Source organism: Triticum urartu, chromosome 2A (genome assembly GCF_056163025.1).
Source record: "Triticum urartu cultivar PI428250 chromosome 2A, HENAU_Tu73, whole genome shotgun sequence".
Classification (NCBI taxonomy): domain Eukaryota; kingdom Viridiplantae; phylum Streptophyta; class Magnoliopsida; order Poales; family Poaceae; genus Triticum; species Triticum urartu.
Genome location: NC_141874.1, coordinates 384,474,917 through 384,500,366, shown reverse-complemented (window position 1 = coordinate 384,500,366; position 25,450 = coordinate 384,474,917). Strand labels below are relative to the sequence as shown.

General features: G+C 45.2%; 1 protein-coding gene and 1 long non-coding RNA gene across 2 annotated transcripts; both read right to left on the bottom strand.

The window, feature by feature from the left end:
* Positions 1–10,805: 10,805 nt before the first annotated feature.
* On the bottom strand, positions 10,806–13,349 carry LOC125537415 (uncharacterized). Its single transcript, XR_007295866.2, has 2 exons — positions 13,211–13,349; positions 10,806–12,659 (listed from the first exon to the last, which is right to left on the bottom strand). It is a non-coding gene; the product is annotated as an uncharacterized LOC125537415 (long non-coding RNA).
* A 3,379-nt stretch (positions 13,350–16,728) lies between these two features.
* On the bottom strand, positions 16,729–18,689 carry LOC125541569 (large ribosomal subunit protein uL4z). The gene is made up of 2 exons (XM_048704941.1): positions 17,534–18,689; positions 16,729–17,026 (listed from the first exon to the last, which is right to left on the bottom strand). Exons 1-2 carry the CDS (start codon positions 18,629–18,631, stop codon positions 16,913–16,915), a joined length of 1,212 nt encoding a protein of 403 aa, XP_048560898.1. The 5' UTR covers positions 18,632–18,689; the 3' UTR covers positions 16,729–16,912.
* Positions 18,690–25,450: the final 6,761 nt, after the last annotated feature.

Sequence of the window (25,450 nt, the reverse complement as noted above, 5' to 3'; positions counted from 1 at the left end):
CGGACCAACCTTACACGTACGCTTACGTGAGACTGGTTCCACCGACTGACATGCACTAGTTGCATAAGGTGGCTAGCGGGTGTCTGTCTCTCCCACTTTAGCTGGAGCGGATTCGATGAAAAGGGTCCTTATGAAGGGTAAATAGAAGTTGAAAAATCACGTTGTGGCTATTACGTAGGTAAGAAAACGTTCTTGCTAGAACCCTATTTGCAGCCACGTAAAACTTGCAACAACATTTAGAGGATGTCTAACTTGTTTTTGCAGCAAGTGCTTTGTGATGTGATATGGCCAAAGTTGTGATGAATGATGAATGATATATATGTGATGTATGAGATCATGTTTTTGTAATAGGAATCACGACTTGCATGTCGATGAGTATGACAACCGGCAGGAGCCATAGGAGTTGTCTTTATTTTTTGTATGACCTGCGTGTCATTGAGAAACGCCATGTAAATTACTTTACTTTATTGCTAAACGTGTTAGCCATCGTAGTAGAAGTAATAGTTGGCGAGCAACTTCATGGAGACACGATGATGGAGATCATGATGATGGAGATCATGGTGTCATGCCGGTGACAAGATGATCAAAGGAGCTATGTGATATTGGCCATATCATGTCACTATTATTATTTGATTGCATGTGATGTTTATCATGTTTTTGCATCTTGTTTACTTAGAACGGCGGTAGTAAATAAGATGATCCCTCATAATAATTTCAAGAAAGTGTTCCCCCTAACTGTGCACCGTTGCGACAGTTCGTTGTTTCGAAGCACCACGTGATGATTGGGTGTGATAGATTCCAACGTTCACATACAACGGGTGTAAGACAGATTTACACATGCAAACACTTAGGTTGACTTGACGAGCCTAGCATGTACAGACATGGCCTCGGAACACAGAAGACCGAAAGGTCGAGCATGAGTCGTATAGAAGATACGATCAACATGAAGATGTTCACCGATGTTGACTAGTCCGTATCACGTGATGATCGGACACGGCCTAGTTAACTTGGATCATGTTATACTTAGATGACTGGAGGGATGTCTATCTAAGTGGGAGTTCATTATATAATTTGATTAGATGAACTTAATTATCATGAACTTAGTCTAAAATCTTTACAATATGTCTTGTAGATCAAATGGCCCACGTTATCCTCAACTTCAACGCGTTCCTAGAGAAAACCAAGCTGAAAGACGATGGCAGCAATTATACGGACTGGGTCCGGAACCTGAGGATCATCCTCATAGCTGCCAAGAAAGAATATGTCCTACAAGCACCGCTAGGTGACGCATCCGTCCCACAGAACCAAGACGTTATGAACGCTTGGCAGACACGTGCTGATGATTACTCCCTCGTTCAGTGCGGCATGCTTTACAGCTTGGAACTGGGGCTCCAAAAGCGTTTTGAGCGACACGGAGCATATGAGATGTTCGAAGAGCTGAAAATGGTTTTCCAAGCTCATGCCCGGGTCGAGAGATATGAAGTCTCCGACAAGTTCTTCAGCTGTAAGATGGAGGAAAATAGTTCTGTCAGTGAGCACATACTCACTATGTCTGGATTACATAACCGCTTAACTCAGCTGGGAGTTAATCTCCCGGATGACGCAGTCATTGACAGAATCCTTCAGTCGCTTCCACCGAGCTACAAGAGCTTTGTGATGAACTTCAATATGCAGGGGATGGAAAAGACCATTCCTGAAGTATTTGCAATGCTGAAATCAGCAGAGGTAGAAGTCAAAAAGGAACATCAAGTGTTGATGGTGAATAAAACCACTAAGTTCAAGAAAGGCAAGGGCAAGAAGAACTTCAAGAAGGACGACAAGGGAGTTGCCGCGCCTGGTAAGCAAGCTGCCGGGAAGAAGCCAAAGAATGGACCCAAGCCCGAGACTGAGTGTTTTTATTGCAAGGGAAGTGGTCACTGGAAGCGGAACTGCCCCAAATACTTAGCGGAAAAGAAGGCCGGCAAAACGAAAGGTATATGTGATATACATGTAATTGATGTGTACCTTACCAGTACTCGTAGTAGCTCCTGGGTATTTGATACTGGTGCAGTTGCTCACATTTGTAACTCAAAGCAGGAGCTGTGGAATAAACGGAGACTGGCGAAGGACGAGGTGACGATGCGCGTCGGGAATGGTTCCAAGGTCGATGTGATCACCGTCGGCACGCTACCTCTACATTTACCTATGGGATTAGTTTTGAACCTCAATAATTGTTATTTGGTGCCAAGTTTGAGCATGAACATTGTATCAGGATCTCGTTTAATACGAGATGGCTACTCATTTAAATCCGAGAATAATGGTTGTTCTATTTATATGAGAGATGTGTTTTATGGTCATGCTCCTATGGTGAATGGTTTATTCTTAATGAATCTCGAGCGTAATGCTACACATATTCATAGTGTGAATACCGAAAGATGTAAGGTTGATAATGATAGTCCCACATACTTGTGGCACTGCCGCCTTGGTCAGATAGGTGTCAAACGCATGAAGAAGCTCCATGCAGATGGACTTTTAGAGTCTCTTGATTATGAATCATTTGACATGTGCGAACCATGCCTCATGGGTAAGATGACCAAGACTCCGTTCTCAGGAACAATGGAGCGAGCAACCAACCTATTGGAAATCATACATACTGATGTGTGCAGTCCAATGAGTGTTGAGGCTCGTGGTGGCTATCGTTATGTTCTCACCCTCACTGATGACTTGAGTAGATATGGGTATATCTACTTAATGAAACACAAGTCTGAAACCTTTGAAAAGTTCAAGGAATTTCAGAGTGAGGTTGAGAATCAACTGACAGAAAAATCAAGTTTTTGCGATCAGATCGTGGAGGAGAATACTTGAGTCACGAATTTGGTACACACTTAAGAAAATGTGGAATAGTTTCACAACTCACGCCGCCTGGAACACCTCAGCGTAATGGTGTGTCCGAACGTCGTAATCGCACTCTATTGGATATGGTGCGATCTATGATGTCTCTTACCGATTTACCGCTGTCATTTTGGGGCTATGCTTTAGAGACTGCCGCATTCACTTTAAATAGGGCTCCGTCGAAATCCGTTGAGACGACACCGTATGAATTATGGTTTGGGAAGAAGCCTAAGCTGTCGTTTCTAAAAGTCTGGGGATGCGATGCTTATGTCAAGAAACTTCAACCTGAAAAGCTCGAACCCAAGTCGGAAAAATGCGTCTTCATAGGATACCCTAAAGAAACTATTGGGTATGCCTTCTACCTCAGATCCGAAGGCAAGATCTTTGTTGCCAAGAATGGATTCTTTCGAAAGAAGTAAGTGGGAGGAAAGTAGAACTTGATGAAGTATTACCTCTTGAACCGGAAAATGGCGCAACTCAAGAAAATGTTCCTGAGGCGCCTGCACCGACTAGAGAGGAAGTTATTGATGATGATCAAGATACTTCTGATCAAGCTCCTACTGAACTTTGAAGGTCCACAAGGACACGTTCCGCACCAGAGTGGTACGGCAACCCTGTCTTGGAAATCATGTTGTTAGACAACGGTGAACCTTCGAACTATGAAGAAGCAATGGCGGTCCTGGATTCCGACAAATGGCTAGAAGCCATGAAATCCGAGATAGGATCCATGTATGAAAATGAAGTATGGACTTTGACTGACTTGCCCGATGATCGGCGAGCCATAGAAAATAAATGGATCTTTAAGAAGAAGACAGACGCGGATGGTAATGTGACCATCTACAAAGCTAGGCTTGTCGCTAAGGGTTATCGACAAGTTCAAGGGGTTGACTACGATGATACATTCTCTCCCGTAGCAAAGCTGAAGTCCGTCCGAATCATGTTAGCAATTGCCGCATGCTATGATTATGAGATATGGCAAATGGACGTCAAAACGGCATTCCTTAACGGTTATCTTAAGGAAGAACTGTATATGATGCAGCCGGAAGGTTTTGTCGATCCTAAGAATGCTGACAAGGTGTGCAAGCTCCAACGCTCGATTTATGGGCTGGTGCAAGCATCTCGGAGTTGGAACATTCGCTTTGATGAGATGATCAAAGCATTTGGGTTTATGCAGACTTATGGAGAAGCCTGCGTTTACAAGAAAGTGAGTGAGAGCTCTGTAGCATTTCTCATATTATATGTAGATGACATATTTTTTATGGGAAATGATATAGAGCTTTTGGACAGCATTAAGGCCTACTTGAATAAGAGTTTTTCAATGAAGGACCTTGGAGAAGCTGCTTATATATTAGGCATCAAGATCTATAGAGATAGATCAAGACGCCTCATAGGTCTTTCACAAAGCACATACCTTGATAAGATATTGAAGAAGTTCAATATGGATCAGTCTAAGAAGGGGTTCTTGCCTGTGTTGCAAGGTGTGAAATTGATCTCAGCTCAATGTCCGACCACGACAGAAGATATAGAAGAGATGAGTGTCATCCCCTATGCCTCAGCCATAGGTTCTATTATGTATGCCATGCTATGTACCAGACCTGATGTAAACCTTGCCATAAGTTTGGTAGGTAGGTACCAAAGTAATCCCGGCAAGGAACACTGGACAGCGGTCAAGAATATCCTGAAGTACCTGAAAAGGACTAAGGAAATGTTTCTCGTTTATGGAGGTGACGAAGAGCTCGACGTAAAGGGTTACGTCGACGCTAGCTTCGACACAGATCTGGATGACTCTAAGTCACAAACCGGATACGTGTATATTTTGAATGGTGGGGCAGTAAGCTGGTGCAGGCGGGATCTACATGTGAAGCGGAGTACATGGCAGCCTCGGAGGCAGCACACGAAGCAGTCTGGGTGAAGGAGTTCATTACCGACCTAGGAGTCATACCCAATGCGTCGGGCCCGATTACTCTCTTCTGTGACAACACTGGAGCTATTGCCCTTGCCAAGGAGCCCAGGTTTCACAGGAAGACCGGGCATATCAAGCGTCGCTTCAACTCCATTCGTGAAAGTGTTCAAAATGGAGACATAGATATTTCTAAAGTACATATGGACCTGAATGTAGCAGATCCGTTGACTAAACCTCTCCCTAGAGCAAAACATGATCAACACCAGAATTCCATGGGTGTTCGATTCATCACAATGTAACTAGATGATTGACTCTAGTGCAAGTGGGAGACTATTGGAAATATGCCCTAGAGGCAATAATAAAATGATTATTATATTTCCTTGTTCATGATAATTGTCTATTATTCATGCTTTAATTGTATTATTCGGAAATCGTAATACATGTGTGAATACATAGACCACAATGTGTCCCTAGTGAGCCTCTAGTTGACTAGCTCGTTGATCAACAGATAGTCATGGTTTCCTGGCTATGGACATGGGGATGTCATTGATAACGGGATAACATCATTAGGAGAATTATGTGATGGACAAGACCCAATCCTAAACATAGCACAAGATCGTATAGTTCGTTTGCTAGAGTTTTTCCAATGTCAAGTATCTTTTCCTTAGACCATGAGATCGTGTAACTCTCGGATACCGTAGGAATGCTTTGGGTGTACCAAACGTCACAACGTAACTGGGTGACTATAAAGGTATACTACGGGTATCTCCGAAAGTGTCTGTTGGGTTGACACAGATCAAGACTGGGATTTGTCACTCCGTATGACGGAGAGGTATCTCTGGGCCCACTTGGTAATGCATCATCACAATGAGCTCAAAGTGACCAAGTGTCTGGTCACGGGATCATGCATTACGGTACGAGTAAAGTGACTTGCCGGTAACGAGATTGAACGAGGTATTGGGATACCGACGATCGAATCTCGGGCAAGTAACGTACCGATTGACAAAGGGAATTGTATACGGGGTTGCTTGAATCCTCGACATCATGGTTCATCCGATGAGATCATCGAGGAGCATGTGGGATCCAACATGGGTATCCAGATCCCGCTGTTGGTTATTGACCGGAGAGCAATCTCGGTCATGTCTACATGTCTCCCGAACCCGTAGGGTCTACACACTTAAGGTTCGGTGACACTAGGGTTGTAGAGATATGAATATGCAGTAACCCGAAAGTTGTTCGGAGTCCCAGATGAGATCCTGGACGTCATGAGGAGTTCCAGAATGGTCCAGAGGTGAAGAATTATATATAGGAAGTGCAGTTTCGGCCATCGGGAAAGTTTTGGGGGTCACGGTATTGTACTGGGACCACCGGAAGGGTCCCGGGGGTCCACCGGGTGGGGCCACCCATCCCGGAAGGCCCCATGGGCCAAAGTGGGGAGGGGAACCAGCCCATAGTGGGCTGGTGCGCCCCCCTTGGCCCACCCCATGCGCCTAGGGTTGGGAACCCTACGGTGGGGGGGCGCCCCACCTGGCTTGGGGGGCACTCCACCCCTTGGCCGCCGCCCCCCCTAGGAGATCCCATCCCCTAGGGCCGGCGCACCCCCTAGGGGGCCTATATAAAAGGGGGGGAGGGAGGGGGCAGCCACACCTTGAGTCTTGGCGCCTCCTTCTCCCCTACAACACCTCTCCCTCTCGTAGTAGAACGGCGAAGCCCTGCTGCGGTGACCCCTGCATCCACCACCACGCCGTCGTGCTGCTGGATCTTCATCAACCTCTCCTTCCCCCTTGCTAGATCAAGAAGGAGAAGACGTCACGCTGACCGTACGTGTGTTGAACGCGGAGGTGCCGTCCGTTCGGCGCTAGGATCTCCGGTGATTTGGATCACGTCAAGTACGACTTCCTCATCCCCGTTCTTTGAACGCTTCCGCATGTGATCTACAAAGGTATGTAGATGCAATCCGATCACTCGTTGCTAGATGAACTCATAGATGGATCTTGGTGAAATCGTAGGAAATTTTTTGTTTTCTGCAACGTTCCCCAACAGCCGGACATGGGCGTGCCAGATAAGATATCTTGGGCTTGGGAGAAGAATGGCAACTATTCAGTGCAGTCGGCTTATGCGGCAAAGTTTTGGGGCCGTATGGTGGAGCCAATGGCAGAGATGACTTGGACCTCTAGGGCGCCCGCCACTTGCAAATTCTTCACATGGTTGGCCCTTCGAGACTGGTGTTGGACCTCAGATAGACTTGCGAGGAGAGGGCTGCCGCATCAGGATGCTTGCCCCCTGTGTGACCAGGAGGATAAAACAATCAACCACGTGCTTCTTACGTGCGTGTTTGCTAGATCAACATGAGCAGTGGTTTGTGAGGCGTTGGGGAAGCCGGAGTGGACGCCGACGGTTCAGGACTCCCTACACACTTGGCTTCGGGATAAGCAGGGGCCATCCAACCTACGGCACAAGGATCTTCATACCATCTTCATACTTACGCTTTGGGAACTGTGGAAGCATCGTAACGCTATTGTTTTCGACGAAGCATCAGCGTCGAGGGAGGTGCTTCTAGGTAGAGTTCGTACTGAAGGTTTGTCCTGGTCGGTAGCCAGGAAGTTTAAGGGGAATGTCGACCCTTTCTTCCATAGATTGCATAGGTGGACGAGTAGTGAGGAGTAAATGTAAGAATCTTATATGATCTTGCTGGAGGCATTCTTTTGCCTTTCTTCTTTAATATATAATATGCACACTCGTGCATATTCGAGAGAGAAAAAACTACACATACACCACCGACATAGGAAACCACCGCCTCCTCCTCCGTGACACTGCTGCCATCCTTCCGCCGGTGGCAGTGCATCACTTGCTACACGCGCCGTTGCGGCAGTGACTGCTTATGCTTCTATTGTGTACAGGTACCCAAGGTTCGCCGGTGCATCTATTTTTTTCCCTCTATGTGGCGACCTGAACGGAAGGTGGTGGATCTGGGATGCGGGCGCAAGGAAGGCTTGAAAGCCACCGACTAGATGGCCATGGGCGGCCACTGAAGGTTTGAAACCTGCTATGGCATAATTTTGTGCAACCTGCATGAAGAATGTAGGAGCTATCAATGTGGTCGTTCCATCAGCAACAAGTATGTGCTGGATAGCACATAATTTGAAATTCTTGATGGAGTTGATTGACCACAACTTTGACTCCCGCAGTGTTGCATACTCTTTGGAGTTGACTGGTGGCGTTTCTAGGTTATTACTATCATGAAGATGAGAGGAACATCGAGGAAAATCCTTTCCCTAAAAAAATGGATGGGAGGAATATCCTGGTCTATGATTTCATGATGAATAGGACCCTGAGAGAGCATGACATGCACATTAGTTGGACTAGCATTCTACAGGGTTAGTGTATTATGTAAATTCAAATAGTGTGAGTTGCTTCCTCTCGCTAGGTTTATAAACATCCCTCGAATTTTGTCCTTAATTTTAACCTAAAATTTTGCTAATAATTTGTGATTCATATGTCAAAAGTATATCATTAACAAGGCAGCTGTTTTGCAGGGTGAAGCAGTGAATGATACCCCGTTAATTCTATTTGAATTCGGCTACAATGGCAATGTCTTTAGTCTGGCCTGGAGTGAGCGCTCCATACATGTGTGTCGGTGGCACTCAGAGATTGGTTGGGCCGCCCTTGTGAGGGGGTGTGGGGAGTGGCGAGCTCGAGACAGGCCAAGCTCTTGAGCAGGTGCGGAGATGAGTTGCACAAGAGAAACATCGATGAGATGAACCCAAACCTTTTTTCTAATATGAATTATCCTCCCTTCTTAGAAAAAACATGTTTTGAGTAAGGTTATCTTTATTGTAGACGTATATCGACAATTAATCAAGTATCGTCATCATTGCATGTTTATTGTGTGGAATGTGCGTCCCAATGTTGACAGAATGTATAAAAAGATTGTCTTGGAATTATTATTTTCTTGCGAAGATATTGCCCTGAATTCACATTTCTCATCAAAAATTTAGTATCCATTTTCGTTGTTCTTATTTGCGACATGTACAACTCATTAATAATCTAAGGGGTGCCCTACCGGAGAATATTATGATAGTTGGACAAGAAACTAGCTCGATACTGTCGTGCAAGGCAGAGGTGGGGAAATAGGAGATAAAAGCATGCGTGGTGGGAGAAGGAAGTGGAGTGTCGCATGGTAACTCGGACAGGTAGTGTGGAAGAAAGATGAAGACAGATGCGTGTACCTACCAGATCATGACCATGAGATATCATCCCATAAAAATAGCCTTTGACTCTCATGTCACATGAATTTTCTATTTGTATATATATTTTATTAGTCTTTGGCAACGCACGAACACTTAGCTAGTTACTACTACTTGTATACATGCAATACAATGCACATTAATATTAGGCAACATATTAATTGACAAGATATAAATTGCATGTCAGTATTAGGTAGGATATAATTTATTGGTTAATTCTAAAGTTGATATTACGCATGATGCTAATTAGTGGAGGGTGCTAAACATGTTTAACGCTAAACACTGGAGCGATGAAGATCGTTGGATATAGATGTGGTTGAATTGGTGAGATTTGTTACCCTGCAAAAAAGAAAGAATTGGTGAGATTTGTTGGATCTTCACAACTCGCCTTTTTTAAGAAAAATGATTACAGTCAACCGGCAGATCAAGTGGAGAGTTCTGCAACTCGCGTAGCCGTTAGATACAAGTTTAATCGGAGATGCACAACCTTTAATCAGCTGGCTCCACCGTTGGACGTGTGCCTGTGTCATCTTTGATGTTTTTTCTGCAACATTGTATGTGTTGCAAAAGTCCTTCCTGGACGTGTGCCTCTACCATCTTAGATATTTGTTCTACAACATCGTACGTGATAATTTTTCTACAACATTGTGCGTGATATTTTTTCTACAACATCATATGTGTTGCAGAAGTCCTTCCACAATAAAACCCACGTTTCAAAAAAGTTGAGACGTAAAATAATTTCTTTGCAACATTTTTGTTGCAGAAGTCCATCCGCAACTACACCATGTTACAAAAAAGTTGAGACGATTTTTTCTACAACATCCGTGCTGCAAAGGTCCTTCCGCAACAGACGCTCATGTTTCAAAAAAGTTAAGAAAAGTAAAATATTTTGCATCCAAACCACTATTGCAAATGTTTCTGCAACAAGAGGTGTGTTGCAAATGTTTGTACAACAATCACTTTGTTGCAATGGCGAGGAAGGAGCCAAGCCGTTGGATGACCCCGAATCAAACGGTTGTGCAGGCATCCACCGTCCGACACATAGTGTTGCCCATAAATTAAACATCCCAAAACTAATTAGACGCCATGAAATGCATCAATCACCAACCAGATTGATAACAATTAAACATCCCAGAACTAATTAGACGCCATGAAATGCATCAATCACCAACCAGATTGATAACACACAACACAATTTACAGCACTACCGGAATCAGCAGCTATGCCTACGGCCCAAGGCCGTCGGCATAGGCCACAATGCCGTCGGCATAGGCCTATGCCTACGGCTGCCGTCAGCATATCCCCGTCGGCATAGAATGCGTCAGCGTACTCTTGTCAGACCGTCGGCGTACTAAAGCCGTCGGCATAGGCAGCTATGCCGACGGCTTTCGTACAGCCGTCGGCATAGTTTCACCGTCGGCAAAAAAAGGACGAGACGGCAGCTGACGGCGCCATCACTAAGTCCAACCAACCTGGAGCTGCCACGTGCCGAAACTATGCCTACGGCTTTGCCGTCGGCATAGTCCTGCCACGTGGCAGCTCAAGGTTGCTCCTGGCTGAGTACTATGCCTACGGCTTTGCCGTAGGCATAGATGATCTATGCCGACAGCTTTGCCGTAGGCATAGTCCTCGGCTAGGAGCTACCACATGGCAGTTATGCCGATGGCTTTGCTGTAGGCATATATGCAAACCTATATTGATGAATAAATAATACAAGTTATATTGCAAAAAGTGAATAAAAGAAACTATATTCACAATATATGGAACACTACAATTATTTGGTCTGAATAATAAACAATAGACTTTATTAATATAAATGTCAATTACAAGCATTAAGGAATTACACTTAGAGGAAAAAGAAATAAAAGAAGAAAGAAAAAGTCCTACACTAAACCTATACTAAACTATCTAGTTCTTCATCTTCTGCTTCTTTCTTCCAGTTCATCAACCTGCAAAACAAGAAACAACAAACAGGAAAAACTTGATCAAGGTTTAAATGTAGCATTCCCCTTAGCAAAATGCCTTTGTTGTAGGAGCTAGCACTTAGGAGTTTGGAAACATTAGTCTAACCCCAATCAGATTAAGTTGGTCAAAGAAACAGTAGAAGAGAGCCAACACTGCATAAATGGAGCCAATAACCCAAGACAGAAGTAGAGCTAGCAAAGTATAGATCAAAGCCAAACCCAAAGATCAACTCAAACTAGCACTAACTCCATGATTAGGGGATCCCGCAATTAAGCTTGGGTTAGTTTTCAGATGAAATCCAACTAACCCACTACTAATCAACTAGCCCAGAGGTAGGGTTTGAAGTAGGGATTGTCCTCAGGCAGCCTAGTAGTGCTAGGACTATTGCATCATTGGATCAAGTAGTGCAGCATCTGTTGTTAAGTAACGATGAGAGCCTCAGGACACCATCATTGGCATGACAAGATTAAGGAGCACCTGTTCTTATCAGTGAGAGTAGGAGAGAAAGAAAGAAAGTGAAGAGACCAGTGTAGCATCTGTTCAAATCAGATTTAAGAGAGAGGGAATTAGCAAGGAAATATATAGTCCATAACCTGCAAGAAATAGGCCATTGATAGCACATTTACTAAACGTCTGCTGTAAGCAGAACACATACACCCACTTACACATGGGTACTATTCTGTATATAGGTACACAAGCACAACACATGCACCTGGTATAGATAGGAGTATAAGCATGCATCTAAATCATCTGAAACATATGAAATAGCTAATGCAAAGAAAGAATTATCACTACATGCAACCATCAGGACTATGTCCTGTACAATATACAACTAAACCACCAGTAGATGATGTACTAAACCATATAAGAAATACCAATACATGGTATTTAGATGAAGACTAGTATATATCAAACACAGTACCAGCTTGAAAGAGAAACTATTATTTTATACCACTACGGGAGCAAATCATGAACTACAGAGTAATTGCAGTAAAGAGATGAATCAGTATATGTTGATCAATAAGAGAGTTACAACTATATACAAATGAAGCACTATATCCTTTATAAGATAACAAAGAAACATTAGCACTTATACATATGAACAAATAGAACCAGCAGCCAACTAATAAAGAAAGTAGCATGTGATATATGACAGGAACAATAACATCTATAAGACCAAGATAATTGCAATGATAATAGTAGGGTCATGCCATCATTCGATCCAATCATTGGAGAACTAGTTGAGCGACAAATCAATAACAGTAGTTCCATTGGTTCAACCAACAAGTTAACAAAAGTTTACTTCCTACTAATTTTGCAACTCGTGATAATAAAGAAAGCAGAGCTCGACATCACAGCAACAAAAGTGGTAGACTGAGAGCCTGGAACCATGCATGTCAAATCGCAGAGCAGAAAAATAGCAGTACTACCTGGAGCAATAAGAAACTCAACGGACTGGGGCAACATTTGGAAGGAGACAAGCAAGTACTACAACAGCTAGCTAGGCTGAATTGAAGATTAAGAAAATCATATGTTGAGCATGATTATACATGTGAAGGGGAAGGGGTTCATGGCAGGGACCTTCAGGTGATGGCATGGCTTGCATCTCTCCTCCTCCTGTTCATTGGTTTGCATCCAATCCTTGCAATCCAATCCATGGACGTCCCTCCCTCCTGCGAATATGCTGCATAAGACATACATGGAGAAGCAAGCTGCTTGAAAACAGAGGAGATCCATGATGGTTGTTTTCATTCGCAACAGAAGAACTCAAAAAAATGCGCAAGTGTATGCTATCTATGGATATACCAACTCCACCAGTACCTAGCTCCCAAACTGAGAAAAAAAATCCATTCATATGCAGCAGCCCAAACTTGACTTTGAGAGAGCAGACTGATTAACATTTTTTTTGTTGCGTCGAAATTTTCACAAATAGAAGCACTCTAGCAACTATCAGAATAAATCATAGAGGCTGGCCGAACTAATTGGCGCACTCAAACGATACCTGAGAGCGGCCTGATGAACACATTGTTAGAGACGCACATCTAGCTAGTTTCCTGTATATCAATTAAGCTACTAGCTTGGTTGCTTCTTTTAGCTAGCATACACGTACGTGATTTGTCATAGCATACATAAACAAACACACGTTTCTTTTAGCTAGCTAGGCGGAAGTGAAGCATCATTATACAAGGAAAAGGGCGGAACAGAGGAGTGCAAAGGGGCTCACCATGGGGTGCTTTACCCGATGCAGTGCACCGCCGTCACGCCATGGAGGGGGCCGCCGTCTTGCCGGAGTTTACCCGCCGCGTGCGTCCGCCCCGCAGCCACCGGGTGCAGGAGCACCGACCACGAGGCGGAGCCGCCCGTGCGACTTGCGGTGGGCGTCGGAGAGGGCGGAGCAGAGTCGCCAGCGACACGCCGGAGTTGGAGGGGACGCCACCCTCGAAACCCTAGCCATGGGGAGGGGTCGTGGGAGAGCTCTCGGGGCGGCGAGAGGCGGATCTGGCCGGAGGGAAGGGAAGAGCGGCGGCAGGGGAGCACGGATCTGTGCTGCGCGCCGGCGAGGGCCGCCGGAACACGCCGGAATCGAGCGGCGTAGGCAGCGGCGGCGAGGGTTTCGTGGGTGGGGGGAGGGAGCAGGTCCGGAGCAGGAAGAGACGAGCGAGAGAGGGAGAGGGAGAGGCGTGCGGTGGGTTTCTGTCTTGTTTTTCTTTTTCTTTTTTTCCTCCTTTTCTTTAGATGGATGGATGTGGCATGTGGTGTGGAGAGATGGATGGATAGATGTGAGCCATGTCATCAATCCATGCCACAATTGGTTCCACCAATGAGATTTAAGCTAGTGCAATTGTATTTTCTCCTCTTATTCCGAGTAAACACTTAAAAAAATTGGAGAAGGGAGTCGGTATAAACGGCTCGCTCCTTCCCATGCTTCCTGGCCGGGCCGAGCCCGCCACGGTAGGGTGTGGTAAAGTTTCAGCGCGTTTCGAAGAAGCCTGACCGGAGACCGCTGGTAAACTGCGAGCACCTGAAATGATGTCCAAGAGTGGTTTGTAAAACCATATATGATGTATTCACGGTACGTGTAGGCCTAGTGCAACCAAAGGACGGGCAGGACCCACCACCCGGGCGCGAATGTACCTTGGCGGCAAGCCGGATCTGGCCGTTAAAATCCACGGGAAATCATATGATGCCAGAAATCCTCGGGACCTGACACGATGTCATCATATGGCCCTTGTAGGGTGTGGTAAAAGTTTGAGCGCGTTTCGTAGAAGCCTGGCCGTAGGCCGCTTGTAAACTACAAGATCTCCGAGGTAGTATATGGCTATCGAGAGAGAACTTGTCCGATTTGTGAAGGAAGTGTGTTGCCCGTTTCTCCGTTGACTTCGAAAGTTCTCATGATCTCAAATGGGGCCATCACATGACACATGGCAGGACATGGCATTTTCCGGGGCCGCCTGCAATATTTGAGACATTTATTGCATCCGTAGGGTTTCAATGCATGAAGTTACAGATCTGCATGGCGACCACCTGAAATGATGTCCAAAAGTGGTTTGTCAAATCATATATGATGTCTTTGCGGTATGTGTAGGCCTAGTGCAACCAAAGGAGGGGCAGGCCCCACCACCGAAGGGTGAATGTGCCTCAGCGACATGCTGGATCTAGCTGTTAAAATCCACGGGAAATCATACGATGCCGGAAATTCTCGAGACCTAGCACGGTGGCGTCATGTGGCCCTTGTAGGTTGTGGTAAAAGTTTGAGCGCATTTCGCATAAGCCTAACCGAAGGCCTCTTGTAAACTGCACCATTTCCGAGGTAGTATCTAGCTATCGAGAGAGAGTGTGCCCAGTTTTGTGAAGGAAGTGCGCCGCCCGTTGCTCCATTGGCTATTTCAACCCTCCATCGCACTTGTATACATATATTAAGACACAATGCGAGTTTGGTACCATTGCTACCCCCAAGGCCCCCGACCGGCCTAATCCTAGCCCGATTGACCCGAAGATCTAGGCCTTTGACTTTTACCGGACGGCCTTTGACCAACGTACTTTTCCACCTGGTTGTGACAGGTTAGCCCATAGGAACATTTCAGAACAAGGTTTGGGCCCAACTGACTAGCGGACCCCCCTCATATCAACCCGATGCGGCCATTTCCCCCCTCCAAGTGCCGGCGGCAGCGCCTTCCGTGAAGGGGGGTCACACTCCGGGAGCCAAATGTCGTTTGTTTGCACCTGACAACACATTTCTAGACATGTAAGAGGACCTGGTGCAAGATTTGGTGGCATAGCTAGCACCCAAAGGCCCCCGACCACACTTGTAGACACGCGGAAACAATCAGTGGTGGGGGATTTTTTTTCACATACTCCTGCATCTTACAAAAATATAAGAAATTGCCATGCATATTATATCATATGTGTCTGCACTGTGTAAAAATCTCATGAATTGATTACGCTCCAAGTGTTCAGGAATATTCATGCAACGCCAAAACCGCAGAAGGATTACTTCGATTTCATCGTCGTTCATGAGGTCGAACCTCACACCGGAGCCACGTATTGCCTCTTTAGACATGGCACCACACCTTTCGACATGTATGAGGACTCGGCGCGATGCTCTGGTGGCATTGCTACCCCTCCCCCGAAGGCCCCCGGTCGGCCTAACCCTGGATAAGTTGACCCGGAAATCTATGCCTTTGACTTTCACCGGACGAGCTTTGACCAATGGACGTTTTCACCTGGTTGTGATAGGTCGGCCCATAGGAACACTTGAGTACAAGGTCTGGGCCAAACACACCATAAGATTCCTTTCGTGTCAACCCGACATGGCCGTTTCCTCATGAACGACAATCCTTGAAACAATCTGATGGATGTAGATATAAAATTTGTCTCGTTTGGGCAAGAAATGACAAATATACAAAAAAGTCAAAACAAAAGGGTGTTTTCTATAAATCTGAAGCAAACATGATTTAAGTTTGTTCAAATTTGAAACATAGTATAGCACAGAATCCTTTCAAGATTCTGATAAAACCCATATAAAATTTGTCAAAATCGATCCAAGTATCAATTACTTATGATTTTAACAAAGCATAAGGACATATATGCAAAAGTACAGGAGGCCACATTTCTAACATACTCAAAAACAAAAACAAACTGGATATTCATAATCTATGGAAAATTCTACCCTAAATCGATGTATAATTTGTGTATGTTTAAGTTTAGATAAGTTAGATTTAAATTAAACAAATTTTAACTTAAAAATAAAAATAATTTAAAATAAAAACAAATAATATCCGTAGGCAGAGTTCTCGGCCAGGCGCCACGTGGCGGGGCTATGCCTATGGCAAGGCCGTAGGCATAGGTGGAAAACTATGCCTACGGCCTTGCCGTCGGCACAGCTCTGCCACGTGGCAGCTCCTAATAAAAAAATACAGATAATATCTATGCCGACGGCCGCCGTCAGGGCCGTCGGCATAGATTTGACGGCGTCAGCCCGCCGTTGGTCCCTGAGCCACCCGGACCACATCTATGCCGACGGCCTAACTATGCCTACGACTACCGTAGGCATAGATCGATATATGCCGACGGCCTAACTATGCCTACGGCTGCCGTAGGCATAGATGGAGGTATGCCGACGGCTTCTCTATGCCGACGGCTTTTCCCAGGCTGTCGGCGTAGCTTGAGGTATGCCGACGGCCCCGACAAAAAGTTGTCGGCATAGATAAGGCCGTAGGCATATAGGGTTATTCCGGTAGTGCAGTTTGAACAACATCATATACATGTTCTCACGACAACAGAAACACAAAACAGACATAGCAGAATTCTCGGGGAAAAAAACTCAGCTAATAATAGGATTATATAGAGAAACGAGAATCCTTTTGGGAAGTTCTCGCCGACTTAACTTGACAGGACTAGTACCCAAAACTTAATCAGAACATGCTTACTGCGACACACCGAGCCACTTCGAGAAGACATCAAACTCAGTGTAGTCACTGTCGGATATCATGGTCTTGTACCATGCTTTGCCAGCAGCCTTGACCTTGGCAGCTTCCTCCTAAAAAGAGGACAGAGGTGGACTGTTAGCACAATATCAAAGATAGGCCTCATTACACTTAATGCAACTAGAAAAGAAATATTTCACAGAAATGCTGGGCAAGTTCCTTCTACAAAACTAACATTGTCATACATCATTACAATTATCCATAATTTACTGAAGTGCAAAAAGATGTAGTTAGCATACATTGCCAAGGTCATAAATAGAGCTACTAACAGACAACAGAAGTAAATGACATACAGAAAACATGAGCAGAGCCGACTTACTAATTAACAAGTTTCTCTAGTTTAGAATTGACATACAGAAAACACGGCTTTAGTTTGTAGGGCAAGCATACATGTTAAGCATGCAGATATCACAGGGAACAAATTAACAATCCAGTATGTATATGAAGCTATATTATGCTATGAACTTCTAAATCAACAGTTCATGAAAAATAGCTCACGGCAAATTTCTTTCATACAGAAAAAGACAATGATCGCAAGCAAGGAGTAAAGAGATATATACCGGGCTAAGCCTGGTCCTCTTGGAAGCAATCTTCTCCTTCCTTGCCTTCATGCGAGCAGCTTCCACGAGGGTAGCCATCCTGCGGGCAGTGCCAAAGTAGGGGTTCAGCTTGAGCACTGCAGCCACATTCTTGAGCGGGTTCCTCCTCTTCTTCCTGAGCTTTATCTCCTTGTTGGTTGGCTTAACGACAGACTGCACCTCATCAGAGTTGATGATCCTGCCAAGGTCAGCGTTGGTCATCTTGGGCCTTGGCAGAAAGAAGCCATTCCTCTGTGAAGGCGCATCAAAGGTGCCATACACCTCCTCCAACTTCTTGAATGCAGTCTCCGTCCAGATTACAAACCGCCCAAGGTGGCCACCAGGGGCAAGGTCGAGAAGGTTGAGGCGCTCAACGTTGGCGACATCCACACCAGGCAGGTTGCGGAAGGCCTTGACGATCTTCGATCCCTCAGTGCCGTAGACAACGAGAGGCCCCTTGCGGTTGATGTATCGGCGGTTGCGCATCTTACCCTTGCCAGTTCGGATGCCAACAGAGTCCTGGGCCTTCTCAGAATCAGCATAGGCACCGGTCTGCTTCAGGATCTTGATGGCCTGAGAAGTCTTCTCGATGGACTCCGCCGAGTCAGAAATGACAAGGGGCATCTCAGGGACGGTTTCGATGCGGTGACCGCGGGCGAGGACAAGGGCTGGGACGGCGGTGGCGGCGAGGGCGGAGGTGACGGCGACACGTCGCATGTGGACGTTGACGCGGCGGTGCCACTTGCGCCAGGTCTTGGTGGGTGCGAACATACGTCCCCCACAGCACATGTTGCCGAAGGCCCCCTGGCCAGCGCGGTGTGTTCCGCCTCCAGGGACACGAGGAATACGTGACACCGCACGCCCCGTGCCCCAAGACTCGGCCGAGGTCTGGTGTCCGGCGCGACGGGAGACGGCGTAGGGCTGGCGCTTGTTGCAGGAGAGCAACCTGTGGACTGAGCGGACAACGTCGGGGCGGATCGGCGAGCGGAAGACCTCGGCAAGGGCGAGGCCGGCGCAGTCGGTGGTCATGTCACCCTCCAGGGCCTTCACCGAGACGATGGGGCGGGTGTTGGTTGCCATGGCGGCTGCTGCTAGCAGGGGGCTGGGTGGCGCGGCGAGGGAATTGGGGCGGTCGCGCGATGGAGAGGGCTTATATATGTGGGATCGCTTAGGGTTTGGGTGTTGCCGTGTTCGTTGGGTTTAGCGAGGCAAGATCTAGGCCGTCGGTTCGGAGTGGGCCGGTCTTAGCGTTACTTTCATTTCATTTGACATGTTGATCATTTAACGTGCGCATGCTCAGATCATTCGCCCATTCTCATCTAAGAAAAAGATCATTCACTCATTTTGGTCAGACTAAATACTTTGGAAGCTCCTTCTGACATTGTTGTCAGCAAACTCGTAGACGATATAAATCTATTTTGATTTTCAATAAATCTATTTTGATACTTGGTCTTAGCGTTACTTTCACTAGTTGACCCGTTGCGTCAAATGGCGCAGAGGCCCGCTAAAGCCATGTTGTTGATGAAAATAATTTCATTTTGCAAGGACCTATTCGATATCAATAGTAGAAAGTTCTTTTTTTTAAACCATGGTATATTGGAAATATGGTTATCACACCGCGAAAATCCGAGTTTGAAAAAAAATGTATAACATGTACAGACCAAGCATTATTTTAGTTGAAAATATGGTTATCATGGACCCGTTGTGCGTGCCAGATCATGCTAAATTCATGTGTGCAATGAAAAAAATATCCATTGTTTAATCTCCTCTAATAAGAAATATGGTGGACTGTTGTCTACAATAAGATGTATATACATACTTTAATTTGATAGCACAGACCCAATTTGGAATCATGTATGCAAATGGCAGAGACCCACCAACACGTGTGCTTTGAAATAAAATCCATGTATCAATAGACTTGTTCATGGACAGGCATGCATGCCAACTTAAACGCCCGTGTGTACATTTATTTATTTACTTTTGTACGGGATAAGAGTTGGGTAAATGTAGGCGAGTATAGGTTGATAGTTCTGACATTTTTTAGTTGTTTTCGTCATCATCGATGGAGGAAATATCAGTTACTCTTTGGGAGCTTTGCCTTTTCCATACTCTAATGCACCTGCATATTGGTTGGTTGTCTGAATGTTCGGAGTTTATGCTTGATCTCACTTGACGTACGGGGGCTATATTAATCTAGTCTTTGTGTTGCGGAAGAAAGACAGGGCGCAAGCTGTTTTAAGTTAGGTGAACATTGCACACCACCACAAGTTAGGTCACTTATGGTAACAGGTATTTAGGTTCACATTTTAAAATGTCTTAGCAGGAACTGATGTCACTGAAACAACTTGAAAACTATTCGATACATCCAAAAGTTTTGCAAAATCGGACACTTTCCAAACAATAAAGCGCCATTTCAGCACAGGTTCTAAAGACTACATGTAACAGGCAGTTTTCCATCCTGCATTAGCAAGTACTGCCTCCATCAAGGCCTGAAAAAAGAAGAATGGGGTATTTATCTGTGAATCTGAATCGGAGAAGAAAAGAGTCGACTGCCATACAAAACTTCCTTCTCTAAGACTTGATATCTACTCTCTCCGTTCCAAATTACTCGTCGTGGTTTTAGTTCAAATTTGAACTAAAATCATGACGAGTAATTTGGAACGGAGGGAGTACAATGCAAGCGGAAAATTAGTTCAATAAAGGAAAACTATAGTGAATACTCCCTCCGGTCCTTTTTACTCTGCATATTAGGTTTGCCTGAAGTCAATCTCATCAAACTTTGACCAAGTTTATACAAAAAATTATTAACATTCACATAACAACACATTTATTATTAGGTTTATCTCAGAATATATTTTCATATTATATTTATTAGATGTTATAGATGTTAATATTTTCTAATATAAATTTGGTCAAACTTAGCAAACTTTGACTTCAGACAAAGGTAATGTGTGGAGTCAAAAGGACCGGAGGGAGTACAATAGTAAAAAGTGTACGAAGAAGTCCCAAGAAAAAAAAATCAAATCCTTTCATATTTTTATTTGTTTGCGGGGTAAAACCTTTCATATTACAATGTGTTGAAGATTTTCCCAACAATTAGATCAGCCATATACACAAGAGAGTCAATTGCCCATTCACTGGTCACCAAAAGAACAACAATTTAAGGAGCATAAGTCGACTAATTACAACTGCAGATAAGTTGACTACAAACCTTCCTGGCTATTACTATAGTAATCAATCAGCAACTCTAAGTACGGTAACAAAGCAAGTCTCCCGATTCTAATAACAACAACACTAAATTGCAAAGGCTTGTGTTACATTAATTTATCCCATTGTGCGCATGAAACAAATTGAACTGCTAGATATATTTTTCCAATCGACTATCGTATGAATTCCTCAACTTTTATCTGGAGATTTTGAAGTAGCAAAGTATTCCCACAACTTACAAAATTGAAGATCAAGGCTTTTGCTGAGATGGGAGCATTCATATGACATGTTAGTCTTCAAAATTGATCTCTAACTAAAAAAAGAGCTTGCTGAACTGAAAACATGTACTACATGCACAACTTCCGTCAGGAATGTGATAGTGGTTTAGAAACCTGATCCACTAGATGATTTAACCAGAACTGAAAGCAAACAATCTTATACATGAATACCTATATGGTTGTAATCAGAACTAAAACACATTATTTTAAGCATGGGCGGGAAAGTATAAATGAGTGCAGTATTTGGGAGATTATGATGATGTACTAAACAGAAATGTAACCAGTCAGCTTCTATAGGGAATGCAAATACTCATGGAATAAAAAAACAGAGCACATCTTTGCAGAAATAAGGTACATGTTTCCTTACCTGTAGGCAAAATGCAGCATACTATTTTATTTCTTGCATCCCTTAGCATCCTGTAAAAATAAAATAAGAAGTCATGTTAGATGGTCTGTGAAAGCGGATACATGAATGGTACTGACATGATATATTTTCTGCCTGCTAGCAAATTTATTAAGCAAGATCATCAAATATTTCTTTATAGACCACATGTGAGTTTTGCCATCATTTTCAGGAGAGTTATTTCAAATTTGTAATCTCAGGACTGACCAAGAGATACTCACATTAGTCAAAATAGGAATCCTAGGCGCTAAATTTGAGATGTCCATGATTACTCCAACGTAGTAACCAACCCATACTCTGTAAACTAAGTTTTTTTAAATACTTCAAAAAGAAGTGTACATGCAAGAATGTGTCTTTCATGGGTATGTTTACTTTTTCTAAAAGTGTATTCAAATGGGAGTAGTATGTAAAAAGGCTGAAGACTAATAATGTGGTATGCATATATCATAACTATTATGAATACACCGATAGGTGTAGAGAAGGCTGAATTGAAATGGCCGCAAATTTCCTCCAGCCACGAATGTAGCCATACCCATGGTATCCAAAGAGCACCTTCTAGTTCTTGGTGAATACCTTGCGCGCGGTGGGGTCACAACCACTCTAGAAGAGAGTGGCAGCTAGGCGGGGCAGAGTAAGACCTGAGCGAGGGCTGCAGAGTGAAAGGAAGAGCAGAGTGGTGATTGTAGACTGATGATTATGAATAGAAACATACAAATCTAATAGATTTGACAAATCTAATTGATTTGTTATACTTATCCAATTTGTACATTTTGTAATATAATTCGGCACTAATTCCATTACACCATCTAGCATCATCTAGGATTTTAGCACCTCTAGCTCTAGTAGTCTAACAGAGCATAGAACTGAAAATAAATACTCAATTCAGGAAGTTTTTATGAACTGTACGCCACATAAGCAATGCCCTATGTGCTTGCAATCCGACAGCCATGTGATTTTCCCATTCTTCCAAAAGACCGTCGGTGCATCATTTTCACATAAAACTTGCACGCCCAGGCATTTTTTGCACAACTACGAAATGAGCAGTAAATTAGGAATGTATCGCCAGTCAAAATGAAGTCCACTTCCCATAATGTTCGTAAAGAAATCAACATCATGAATCTCTTGGACTACCTTCCATTCAAGCTGACCATGAAGTTTTGCTGCTGGAATCCTCTTTGGAGATGTAACTGTCAAACATGATGAATATACATGCGCACACACATTGTAACGTGACAAGAGAGATCTTGTTTGGTAGTTTGCTCAGGCGGTAGTTAGGCCGTATCTCTTATCTGTTGTAACTAGCTAGATCTATCTCCTCCTTTTCTTTCTCCTCAAGACGTAACTTGGATTCTCCCCAAACCGAATGTATGCGCTATCAGGGTTATTGCGCCCCTGCTATATAACACGCAACACGTCCCCTCATGCGAGGTAAGATGTTTCCGCCTATCGCACATGGTAATCAGAGCCTTCTCTCTTCCCATCTAAAACCCTCCGCAATTCCAACTGTGCCTAGCCATGTCTTCCTCCTCCGGTGCCTTCCAACCTAGCCTCAATGGCCAGGTCATCGAGAAGCTTTCTCGCACGAACTACGTGTTGTGGCGTACGCAGATCACGCCGCAACTGCGTGGAGCTGGTGTCTTCGGCTACGTCGACGGCACCTCGCCGGAACCAGCTAAGCTCCTCTCCATCAAGGACAAGGACGACAAGGAGACCTTCGAGCCCAACCCGCTCCACCCTATCTGGGTCAGGGAGGATCAGCAGGTGCTCGACTACTTGCTGGCCAACCTCTCGAAAGAGGTGCTCATCATGGTGACCATGGTCACCACGGCGCAGGCGCTCTGGACGACGCTGGCGAGCATGTACTCATCCCAGTCGCTAAGCCGCGCCAACAACATCCGCACCTCCCTCACCAACGCGCAGAAGGGCAATCAATCCATCGCATCCTACTTCGCCTCCATGTGTGATAGAGGCGAAGGTGTCCCGATTTTTCGATGAGATGGTGGCTATCGTTTTCTGTGGGAGTCGACCTTGATGATTCGACTACGACCATGCGAGACGTCGCGCCTTAGCAATCGCTAAACCAACTTCCGAGGGGTTATTTACCACGCCGGAGCACGATCAACCTGACCACGAGGGTCTGTTTCCTGCGAGCAAACGAAGAACAAGCAAGAAACTGAGATTGCAATCTGGATATTGCGAATATAAGAGGAAAGCTTTATTAATGAAGGTGGAGTTCTGTGACGCCTTTGTATGGTCGTTGAACACAAACGAAGTACGCGAAGTTGCAGCTACGGCGAACTTTTAATCTAAACAAAACCCAAAGTCTAAACGATGCCCTAAGGGCTGTATATATGGAGGAGATGATGCGGAGCATCCTACGGTCATCCCCATGGACCTACCATCGTCTCATCAAGTGCCAAGAGGACCCATGACACGAGCACGAGCTAGAGCTCTCGAGACCGAGGTGACTTCTCTCCTTAGTGATATTACATATGATCCTCTCAAGACATGGCTACTACCTAAGTCCGAGATGTTGTGCATGATTAGGTATCAAGAGGACCCTCCCAAAGATGCACGTGAAGATGAACAAGTCCCCAAGTTCACGGATGAAGAGAACCAACGGAAGGAGTCAAGAACACCTCCCAGGCCCCGGACATCCGGCCATGACCCCGGACATCCGTGTTGGGGAACGTAGTAATTTCAAAAAATTTCCTACGCACACGCAAGATCATGGTGATGCATAGCAACAAAAGGGGAGAGTGTTTTCTACGTACCCTTGTAGACCGGCAACGGAAGTGTTGACACAACGTAGAGGAAGTAGTCGTACGTCTTCCCGATCCGACCGATCCAAGTACCGAACGTACGACACCTCCGAGTTCTGCACACGTTCAGCTCGATGACGATCCCCGGACTCCGATCCAGCAAAGTGTCGGGGGAGAGTTCCTCAGCACGACGGCGTGGTGACGATCTTGATGTTCTACTGTCGCAGGGTTTCGCCTAAGCACCACTACAATATTATCGAGGACTATGGTGGAAGGGGGCACCACACACGGCTAAGAAAACGATCACGAGGATCAACTTGTGTGTCTAGAGGTGCCCCCCTGCCCCCGTATATAAAGGAGCAAGGGGGGGTGCGGCCGGCCCTAGGAGGAGGCGCGCAGGAGGAGTCCTACTCCTACCGGGAGTAAGACTCCCCCCTTTCCCTAGTTGGATTAGGACTTGGGGGGAAGGAGGAGAGGGAAGAAAGGAAAGGGGGGGCGTCAGCCCCCCTCCTTGTCCAATTCGGACTTGGGGGGGGGGGGGGAGGGGCACGCGGCAGCCCCTAGGCCTCCTCTCCTCTTCCTCCACTAGGACCATTAAGGCCCATTAGGTTACCGGGGGGTTCCGGTAACCTCCCGGTACTCCGGTAAAATGCCGATTTCACTCGGAACACTTCCGATGTCCAAACATAGGCTTCCAATATATCAATCTTTATGTCTCGACCATTTCGAGACTCCTCGTCATGTCCGTGATCACATCCGGGACTCCGAACAAACTTAGGTACATCAAAATATATAAACTCATAATGAAACTGTCATCGTAACGTTAAGCATGCGGACCCTACGGGTTCGAGAAGAATGTAAACATGACCGAGACATGTCTCCGGTCAATAACCAATAGCGGAACCTGGATGCTCATATTGGCTCCTACATATTCTATGAAGATCTTTATCGGTCAGACCGCATAACAACATACGTTGTTCCCTTTGTCATCGGTATGTTACTTGCCCGAGATTCGATCATCGGTATCTCAATACCTAGTTCAATCTCGTTACTGGCAAGTCTCTTTACTCGTTTCGTAATACATCATCTCGCAACTAACTCATTAGTTGCAATGCTTGCAAGGCTTACGTGATGTGCATTACCGAGAGGGCCCAGAGATACCTCTCCGACAATCGAGGTGAGAAATCCTAATCTCGAAATACGCCAACCCAACATGTACCTTTGGAGACACCTGTAGAGCTCCTTTATA